At 41.1% G+C, this 11,090-nt stretch overlaps 1 protein-coding gene across 6 annotated transcripts in view; it reads right to left on the bottom strand.

Annotated features, from left to right (window-relative positions):
- Positions 1–1,156: 1,156 nt before the first annotated feature.
- Positions 1,157–11,090, bottom strand: part of ptprt (protein tyrosine phosphatase receptor type T) — a 1,450,199-nt gene continuing 1,440,265 nt past the window's right edge. For all 6 annotated transcript variants that reach the window (XM_078555116.1, XM_078555118.1, XM_078555117.1 and 3 more), the window contains 3 exons: positions 9,105–9,268; positions 8,006–8,141; positions 1,157–3,920 (listed from right to left, as the gene is read on the bottom strand). In XM_078555116.1, the coding sequence (XP_078411242.1) occupies positions 3,867–3,920; positions 8,006–8,141; positions 9,105–9,268 (354 nt within the window). In that variant the 3' untranslated portion in view covers positions 1,157–3,866. The remainder of the gene's footprint in view (positions 3,921–8,005; positions 8,142–9,104; positions 9,269–11,090) is intronic.

Below are 11,090 nucleotides of genomic sequence, written 5' to 3'. Positions count from 1 at the left end.
TAAAGGCTAAGGGGGTAAATCTGACAAAATCTGGAGTGCACTTTCATTGGGTGTTTGGTGTTTCTCTCAAGTTAGTACCTTGCATCAATTCCTTCAACCAACTAGGCCACGAACGTATAGGCTTTGGTCTTTCCTCTTGACACTAGTCTATGAGGTTGGGAGGGTGGGGGTGTCGATGCTGGGCAAGTGTGCATCTCTTAAAACCATGCCTAGGCCACGCAGCAAACAAAGAAAGGTAACCTTTCGGCTCGGGAGCTGGAATGTGAGGACCACATGCCCTGGCTTGAACAATGGTTCATGCTTCACAGCAATTGACAGCTCAGACCTCAACTTGTAGGATTTTAATTTGAACTAATGTGAGTTTATGATTCAAGTTAGGGTTAAGTGGTTTAAAATTCCACGCAGAAAGGAAACCTTCTCCTAGCACAAGTAGGCTGAAAATCAGGGTTATCCTCAAAATCTTTGAGATTTCTTGACTTATTTAACAATATGCTATAGAGATTTTCAAGGAAAAGTCAACACTTCTTAATGAGACCTTCTTGACAGAGATAACCACATGCAACATCGAACATGATATCATGGTTGCAAGATAAATGACAAACATATTAATTAATAGACGAGCATGAAATTCCACTATTATATTAACTCTTTGTTGAGCCTTCATTAAATTAGTTCATAAAACATTTGTCAGATCATAAAGTAAATGTGCGTGAAGACCCCTCATTTCATCTTAGCTCATTCCTTCAGAAAGACCCTACAGTCTTTTTCATCACAGCAACCAGTGGTTTCTTAACTAAAAACAGGATTCTGGACTCTTAAGCTGGAACCTTACTCCAAATGCTAATCACTAATTCTACAGCATTGGACTCATTTTAGCTTTCGGGCTGGGGGGCTTCAACCATTACAACCAAACGAGTAAACTTCAAGAACAGAATTCATGAAACTTTGAAATAAAAACAGAAAATGCTGGAAAAACTCAGCAGATCTGGTGGCATCTGTGGAGAGAGGTACAGAGATACCGTTCTGAGTGCAATAGGACTCTTCTTCAGAACCTTTCGGAGGTGGTTTTCACCTTCTGCTTCTGGGAGTTCTATATTTCTATGTCTGGACCATATTTTACACTGAATATCCAAATCAGCACAGGAGGATACAGCAGCTGCATCACATATTCCATTTATTTTATTATACAGATGGCACAAGGCCCATTTTACAAACATTTCCTTACAACATATAAGAATAAATTAGTCAGATGGCATTACAGTTGTAAAAAGATCACATTACTTTTATGTACTGTCAAAAATATATTTCATATATTATTTGACTTAACATAACTCACCACAATTTAGAAAGCTAGAAAAGTAACCTGCTACAGAATATTACACAGTGAAGCTATTCAAACATGCTTTCATCTACCAAACACAGAAACTGAGCTGAGAAGGAAACAACGAACACCAATGGACACAGGAGAAGAAACTTGGTTTGATTATTTTCTTGCTTGTACATTGGTTTAATTTTCTGATTATGCAGTGTTATTATTTAAATTAGGGAGCCTACAGTGAATAATCCAGAACGTCTTATGCTGAAATGTTTTGGAGGGGAGGGGGAGGAGGTGGGGGGGAATGCTGACACAAGCACAGTAAAAGAACAGTGCTTGAATTAGATTACAGCTCACTGTTACAGCATAAAGCCTACTAGATCATTTGTAACAGCCATTGACACATAGTTCAGCATGGAACAGCTTTAATTTATTTTAAGTAAATAGTGCCTAACTGTTGGCAATTCAGAATGTTGTTTGCCTTTACAATAATGTTACTTTTTTGCTTTTGCTTCTTGCAGTAATAAGGACAAGGAATTCAGCTTTAATCATTTATGATCAAATAATGAATAATGTAGAATTTGTTCTTCAACACCAAGGCCTTTGCAAGAATTTACTGACTTTGGCCAGCTAATCTCGCTTTTAGATATTATTCAGCCATATATTAATAATACTGTGAACTTTACTGAGATTTAATACTGTACCACAGATTTGACCTTTACGTTTGGAGCAAATCTTTCTACATCGTATTTATACTTTACATAGGCGGGGCAGATGTTTCAAGGTTTGTGCAATACCACGTATGCCCTTTTGGTAAAGCCAAACAAAGGAGGAGAAAATAATTTTATACTGATTAAAATTGTATAAATGATGCACAACTGATGTACAATCACAGCAAAGTAAAATAAATTATAAAGAAAAATATACCAGACAAACTTAAGTCCTTCACAGATATTCTTCAGTCATTGAAGAATGATATTAAACTGACAACCAAACAACCTGATAGGAGGTAGAATTTCTAAGGTCCTTCCAAAGTTTAAGGACTTTGTATAACTCAATTTTTGTTCCTCTCTTACAAATACGTATTTAAGGAGTTCATGTAATCTACAAGAATTGTAAGTTAATAAACAGTTTATAAAGTGTTGAAAAAGTATGAGAATGGTGCTTTGACAAGATCTCAATAAAAGAGATGTACTTGGTTTATGCTACAGTCTTGCTTTCTGTCAGTAACAATGAGCTTAATGAAACTGACTAAATCACACCCAAACCACCTTTACAAGGCCCTCAGGTACTACAACCTTCTGATCTAATGCACCTTACTGATGGCTCCATAAATCAGAGAGAACACGTATAGAATGCCTGAGAGTTTAATTTTCTCTGTGTTATTATCGGTGCTCTGGTTAATGCAGTTATGTTAAATTTCTGTCTGGTCTATTTCAAGGCAGTCATTCTAACCTGTTTATTTTTTTGCAGATTAATGACTGTGTTAGAATAGCAGACAATTTAATGCAAAGGTGTTAACCAATGAATTGAAAACAGTGCCTCAGATGAAATGAATCTCCTCCACATAAACATAGAAAATGCTGGAAATGCCCATAGCTCAATCTACGAAAAGAAAAACAATGGGTTAACCTTAGGGTGAGAGCATTCATCTGAACTCATATTTCTGATGAAGGGTCACATCAAAAATTTAAACCTATTTTTCCCTTCAATATGCTGTGCTTTTTAACCAGTTCTTGCTGTTGTTTCAGGTTTCCAGCATCCACACGATTTATCTTTCGATTTCACATATAAATCACTCTTTTTAACACGCCCCATAGCTTTACTGGACAAAGCATCGAATATTATTGTGAAAGGTACATCTTCAGCTGACTCTGTCACACATAATCAAAAGTTGCTTGTTTAAAGGTTAAATACCTGATGAGTTGTTGAAAATTTTATAGTGGGCTCTTTGAAGGTTGCATTGATGTTTTAAACTCTTATTCTCACAAAACAGTTGGTGCTCCCAAACTGTACCATTTTAATGGAAGCTGCTGCTAGTGGGAACATCAAAATTAACAGGAAATCAATACCCAACAGGAATATTATTGCTTCATTTTATTTAGCATTTCTAATCCCAATTACTTAAAAAATGCTGAATAAAACTTTGCTAATAATAGATTATAGATAGCATTTATTAGTACTGTTATGCAAACAATTTAAACACAGTGGAATGTAATATACAAGGACAACTGACAAAATGAACAGCTGGCAAAATCTCCATCTAAACTGATGACATCAATATACTTCTGGCACAAGCACAACTCCGGTGAAAGATGGAGTAGTCCAACACTTTGGCCTACAGCCAATCCAGGTAGTTCTTGTGGATAATGTGTGAGATTAGTACTGAGTTTCTGCTTGTTTCCCTTTCTGGTTTCAACATGATCCTTGAAAACACGAATTTATGCGAACATTTCCTGGATGCACATGTTTTTCTTATACAGAATATGAAGATTTTTTTTTGATAAAATTATCACTGTGCTACCACAATGAATCTTCTCATCACAAAAGTTCAAAACGAATTCAAATACTCCAGTGCCACATCATAGCAGAATTTGTATTGCTCCTAGGAGAGAAAAAGACACATTTCCCTATAAATTGTGCATCTTTCACATGACTAATAGCACTTTCTGTTAATAAATATCCAAAACTGAAGACAATGGGGATTTGGAGCAAAACTCTCCATTGGCTGGAGTCACACCTGGAACAAAGGAAGATGGTTGTATTTGTTGGAGGGCCCAGAATATTTCTGCAGGGGTTTCTCAGGTTATTGTCCTAGGCTCACCTATCTTCAGCTGCCACAAAAATAACATTATCTCCATTATATGCTCAGAAGAGGGTCTGTTTGCTGATGATTGTATCGTGTTCAGCTTAATTTGTAACTCTGCAGAAAATGATGCAGTTTGTGCCCACAATGACCAAGAACAAAACAATATCCAGGATAGTGTTAATCAGCAGCAAAGAAAATTCACATTAGGCAAGTGCCAGAGAATGACGAACTCCAACAAGAAGTCACTTAACCATCTTTCCATAATATTCAATGCCATTACTATTGCTCAGTTCTCCATCATCAAGATCCTGTAGGATCACCATTAAGCAGAAACTGGACCAGCCAAATAGGGCAGAATCTTACAGGCATCCCCTGTCAGATTTGCTGTGGGGATGCCTGTCAGATTCATTGGGTGGCCTTTCCACCAAATGTCTGCTCACTCCTGACCTGTCAGAAATTTTACAGGGGGTGGGCAAGACCAACCTTAATTCTGCCCTCGCTTCCCATCGCTGCAGTTTCTCCTCTACTTACCGTTGTCCTGGGCTCCTAGAACTCAGGCACGCAGAACTAGGTTTAGTCTCAGCAGTCGCCACCGCTACTGGTGGAGCTGATTGGCTGGCAGCTCTCTGAGGTGGGATTTACTCCTCAGTGAGCAGCGAAAATCCCGCCACCACCCAATTAATGCTCCACGGAGCATTACATGGCTATGAGGTAGCCAACATCAGTGGGGATGCATTCCCCACTGACTTTATTAGTGGCGGGGCAGGAAACCCCATCATTCGCAAAATGCTGTGGAACTATTGGATCAGGTGCTATAAATGCTGTGGAACTAGAGCATGTCAGTGGCTGAGTATTCTGTCATGTGTGGCTCTCCTCCTGATTCCTAAAGCTGCTCTGCCTCCTGGAATGTACAAGTCAAAAGTGTGATGGTATATCCTCCATTTGTCTGGATGGGTGCATATGTAACAAAACTCAAGAAACTCAACACCATCTAGGGCAAACCAGTTTCTTTGATTGGCACCTGATCCAATAGTTAAAACATCTACTCTCTCCATCACCAAGTACTGTGGCTGCATTATATATTATATAGAGGCAAACTGCTGCAAGGCACCAATGCTTCAGCACTCCCAAGACTGCGTCCTCTACCACGTAGAAAGATAAGGGCAGCAGGTGCACCTCCAAGTCGTATACCATCTTGACTTGCACCACACGGACTGCAGCAATTCAAGAAGAATACCAACCATCAGCTTCTCAAGGGCAACTAGAAATGGGCTGTGAGTACCAGCCTTGCCTATGACTCCCACATCCTGAGAATGTGTATTAATAAACTCTGTTTATGCCATGTTGTGACTTTATAATAATGAATTAACACAGATTGGTTTTTGGCCAAAAATAACATTAGAAATTGCTGCAAAGTGGTCATAAATGAACGCTAAACCTTTTGTATTTGTCATGGATGTGAGCGTTGCTGGGAAGGCTAGCATTTATTTCCCACCCCTAACTACCCTTGAGATGGTAGTGGGGATCTGCTTTCTTGAACTGCTACAATACGCACAGGTACATCCATAGTGCTGTTAGGTAGAGAACCCAGCAAAGGTGAAGGAGCGGTGATACATTTCCAAATCAAAATAATGTGCGAGTTGGAGCGAATTTAGAGGAGATGGTGTTCCAATGCACCTGTAGCCCAGGTCCTTCTAGGTGGTAGAGGTTGTGGGTTTGGAAAGTGCTGTTGAAAAAATTTGGCAAGTTTCTACAGTGCATTCTCTGGATAGTGCACACTGCAGTATTGGTGCATCAGCAGTGGAGTCAGTGGATGTTTAATGTAGTGAACTGGCTGTCAATCAAGCGGGCTGCTTTGTCCTGGGTTGTGTCGAACTTCCTCACTGTTATTGGAGCTCATCCAGGCAAGTGGAGAGTATTCCACCTCATTTTTGACTTGAGCTATGTAGATGGTGGACAGGCTTTGGGAAGATAGGAGGCGAGTTAATCACTGAAGAATACCCAGTTTCTGACCTACTCTTGTAACCACAGTATTCACATGGCTGGTCCCATTAAGTTTCTGGTCAATGGTGGCATACAGGGTGTTGATGGTGGGGACTAATGCTATTAAATGTCAATGGCAGTGGTTGTCTCTCTCTTGTTGGAGGTGGTTATTGCCTGATACTTCATATGTGGCATGAATGTTCCTGACACTTACCAGTGCAAGCCTTAATGCTGTCCAGAACTAGCTGCATGCACGCACAGCCTGCTTCAGTAGCTGAGGAGTCATGAATGGGAGCAAACACTGCACAATCATGAACCAACGTGCCCACTTATAGAATCATAGACACCTCCTACAACACAGAAGGAGGCCACTTGGCCCATGGTGTTTGTGCTGGCTCTCCACCTAGTCCCACTCCCCCACCTTTTCCCTGTAGCCCTGCAACTCTTTTCTCTTCAGATAATGACCTAATTCTCTTTTGAAAGCCATGAGTGAATCTGCCTCCACCCACACTCAGGCAATGCAATCCAGATCCTAACCACTCACTGCGCAAAAAAAGCTTTTCTTCATGTCACCACTGCAATCACCTTAAACCTAGGCCCTCTGGTACGCGATCCTTCTGTCAACACGAACAGTTTCTCTTTATCTACTCTGTGCAGGCCACTCATGATTTTGAATACCTCTATCAAATCTCCTCTCAGCCTCCTCTTCTTCAAAGAGAACAGCCGAGCTTCTCTAATCCATCTACGTAAATGAAGCTCCTCAACGCTCAAAGCATTCTTGTGAATCTTTTCTGGACCCTCTCTAATGCCTTCACATCCTTCCCAAAGTGTGGTGCCCAGAACTGGACACAATACTCCAGTTGAGGCTGAACCAGCAATTTATTAGATTTATCATAATTTCCTTGCTTTTGAACTCAATGCCCCTACTTATAAAGCCCAGCATCCTGACCTGCCCTACCACCTTCGATAATTTGTGCATACATACCCCAGGTCCCTCTGCTCCTGCTCCCCCTTTAGAATTGTATCCTATATTTTAGATTGCTTCTCCTTGATCTTCCTACCAAAACGAATCACTTCACACTTCTCTGTATTAAATTTCATCTGCCACTTATCCGTTCATTCCACCAACCTGTCTATGTCCTCAAGAAGTTTATCATTATTCTCCTCATAGTTCACGATGCTTCCAAGTTCTGCATCATTGACATTCTGACCTTATGATGGAGGGAGGGTCTTTGATGGAGTCTTGAACATGGGTGGGCCTAGGACACCACCTTGAGGAACTCCTGCAGCAGTTAAAACATTCATCAGGGGCTGAGATGACTGGCTTCCAGCAAGCACAACCGTCTTGCTTTGTGCTAGGTATGACTCCAGCTATTGTAGTTTTCCTCTTAATGACCACAGACTTCAATTTTACTAGGGATCCTTGATTCCACACTCATTAAATGCTGCCTTGATATCAAAGGTAGTTACCATTATCTCACGTCTCAAATTTAGCTGTTTTGCCATTGTTCGGACAAAGGCTGTAATGAGGTCTGGAACCGAGTGGTCCTGGCAGAACTCAAACTGAGTACCAGTGAGCAGGCGAGTAAGCGTTACTTAATAGCACTGTCAACGGCATTTGTTAATGACTGAGAGCGGACTGATGTGGTGTTAATTGGCTGGTGTGCATTTGTCCTGCTATTTGCGACAGGACATACCAGGGCAATTTTCCACGTTAATTTTTTAGCAGTGAGTTTTGCTCAAATAAAATAATTAGGTTAATGCCAGAATTAAAGCAGTAGACAGGGGACTATCATTGAAAAGAGTTAAACATTCATCAGCTAGTACAGTTTCCAGACTAAAACATTTAGAGAATCCTAATGCCTTATTCCAATACACAAAGAGGTATTCAATCTTACCAGTGTATCTACCATGTTGGATTTGTTGTTTCGTAGAGTTTTGACTGTGTGAAAAACATCTATTATATTCTGTTGATGAATCATCTCACAGATACTGCGAACTACACAAAGTGTTCCACTTCGCCCACCACCATTGCTAAAAGACAAAAGTTAAGCGTTTCTAGTGAGCAGATGATAAGTCAATTAGCACAATACCCCTGGGCTCTGTAATATAGGATGGTAATTTGAAACCATTTTAGACATTCAGCAAGTGGTGGCTATATATCCATTTGAGTAGGGATGTTCTCTTAACAATCTATATCTGGCAATATATCTGGTGATGAAATTTGTTAGCAAATGCTGAACTGTTGAGTGCTGCTGCATAAGTTTGAAAACTAATAAGGTTGTTCCTTTTTGTAATCCAATTTTGGATTACAAATTTAAATGAGAACAGGTAAGATTGAAGAAATGAAAGGCTCTTCCCTCTCTTGGGCTAAACAAAAAAGTGATTGGGCAGCTTCACCCCAATGCTGAGTGACCGAGAATCCATGCACAATACTACTTAAATTCTGTACAAAATATCCATCTCATGTGGAGAGTGTAATGGTGTGGAATGTAGGGGATTTATGCTATATGGATGTGATGGTGTTGGGGGGAGATGAAGTTAATGGTGTCTGGAAAGCTTTACACTCCATCTCGGATGTGCTAAGTGTTCTATCACCTAGACTTATAACACTGAATTTGAAAAGTGCTAACTCCTTCCCTTGGGGGTGGGGGGGAAAAACGAACAATAACTAGTTGATCTCCCATGGTGTTACACAGGCCAATGAAGACTAAGTGCAACATTCAGGTCAAGCAGGGTTAGAGTAATGATTAGCTATGTGAAGGAAAGTGGAAAGAGAGATGAAACAGGTGGGGGAGAGAAGGGATTGGAGGGAGGAAGGGCGTGGCAGCGGTGGGAGAAGGGGAAAGCAGAGGAGGGGCAAGTACAAAAAAGGTGAGGCCAAGAGGAGGTAGAGGTTAACAAACAATTAACGGAATTTACAATGTGTTAGTAACTATGAAAGGGTATCTTTTATTTAAATAAAAGTAATAACACCTGCATGGTTTGAATACTCACAAGCAATGTACCACAGTACGACCATCACCTCCATCATACTCTTCTTGCCATTTCTCCAGGCGCCTGATCAGTTTCAAGAAGGAGCGTTTTGACACTGGCGTGTCCCTGTATGATGGCCAACCAATAAACTGGAACTGCTGCACAATGCGGTACCCATCTTGAGGCTGGAAGACAAATTGCAGAAGGAAAAATTGAACTTGGATTTATTCGCAATCTAAGACTTTTTTGTAGTTATCAAACATTTCAATAGAAATTCATAGAAAATGCAACATAATCCAATCACAGGCTAAAAACCATAATGGCATTAAGGCTACGCACATGGGATGCAAATATGTTGCACATTTTTAACAACTTTACCAAGATTTCTGCTGCTGAAGAGGTGCAATGTGGGAGTTTATTAACGTAATGTGGCCTGGCTGCAGTGAGGGGGAGAGAGAAGGTATCCATGGAAACTCAAGAGCCACCTTTAAATGCTTCAAATAATCTCATCATAGGCTATTTGCCAGAATGCAGTCATCATGCTAGAATTCATTATCAAGATTGAAACACTTTTTTGAAGGATGTGGGGTTGGTAGGCATCAAATTCTTTGCTATGATGTATTTAGAAACTCCAATCTTGGCAATATTTTCCAAGGGCAGATTTTTCCGGTTGGCGAGCGGGGGGCGGGGCTCGCTAGCTGATGCGTAAAATGATGCAGGGATGCGTTGGGTGTGCGTCCCGCAATCACCCCGCATCATTTAGATTTTCAGTTCGGCAGGTGCGCAGCCAAATCGGCTGTGCCGCTGCCAAACTGGCAACTGCCTATCAAGGCCATCAGAAAACCAATTAACGTGATTGGTGGACCAGCCCATCAACCTTAAGGTTGGCGGACAGGCCGGGAGCCCTGGCGGGCTTCGGAAAGAACATGAAGCCTCATCCACAGGCGGGATGAGGTTTCATGAGGGTATTTAAATTTTTAAAAAATGTTTAAATAAAAGTTATGGACATGCCCCAACTCATGTGACAGTGTCACATGAGGGGACATGGCAGGGAAATGTTTTAATCACCTTTATTGAAAGTTTTAAATTGGAGCCGATCTCCCTGAGGCAGCACTTTGCCTCAGGGAGATCTGTGCGCCCTTTCACGTGCATGCGCGAAAGAGCACACTCCCGGCTCAGGGAATCCCTCCCCGCCCGCACAGGGAGCGGGCCCTAATTGGCCGGCCCACGTAAAATGGCGGCTTGCTCCCGTTTGGGGGCGCCGATTGGAAGCCCGTCCGCCCGTGCCCGTTCCCGCACATCCCCACCGCCGGGGGTGGGGGGGGGGGTGCGGAAATGTTGCCCCAAGTCAATGGAAAATAACAACTGGTGCAATGTATAACAGGCTATCAAATCACTAGGTTTCATTTTGCACTACTGGACTAGACCAATTTCACCCCTAAGGAGTTAACAATTCTGAAGGGTTACATTACACTCAGTGGAAAATATCATTTCAAGACTTCTCTCAAAGGGTCCTCAATGTTTTTCTGACAATCGCATTAAGTGTTTATCTGAATGAGCACTAGATTCAGCAATTATCTAGTTAACGTCATCCTACTTTAAATAGCTGGGAGATAATCCAGCAGAACTTGTGTTTTATATCCTGTAATGAGTCAATTTGTTCTCTACTTCTTGCTCTATCTAGGCTATTAATCACTTTCTTCCAGAGCTCTGCATCTACCTTCAAATCTTACAGCCCCTTTCCACTTTAGTTTGCGGTTTCTTGCTGATTCCTACTAGAATTTTATTATATATTTTAGAGGCTTTGCGGCCCATCATTCGTTTTAGTTTCTATCTCCTTCATGTGGTGGTCTGTGAAACTGCCAGCGTACATCTCCAGAGTGTGGCAAACACCCAAGTCATTTTGAGGGCATTAAAACCAAAATTGTTGGAGACTTTGTTACAAATGCAAGATTTCATAAGACAGTTATGTTTCAAACTAAGATAAAAGCAAAAAACTGCGGATGC

The sequence above is a fragment of the Cetorhinus maximus genome, chromosome 13 (genome assembly GCF_964194155.1).
Source record: "Cetorhinus maximus chromosome 13, sCetMax3.hap1.1, whole genome shotgun sequence".
Lineage (NCBI taxonomy): Eukaryota > Metazoa > Chordata > Chondrichthyes > Lamniformes > Cetorhinidae > Cetorhinus > Cetorhinus maximus.
The sequence above is the reverse complement of the archived record's forward strand: the minus strand, read 5'-3'. Positions and strand labels throughout refer to the sequence as shown.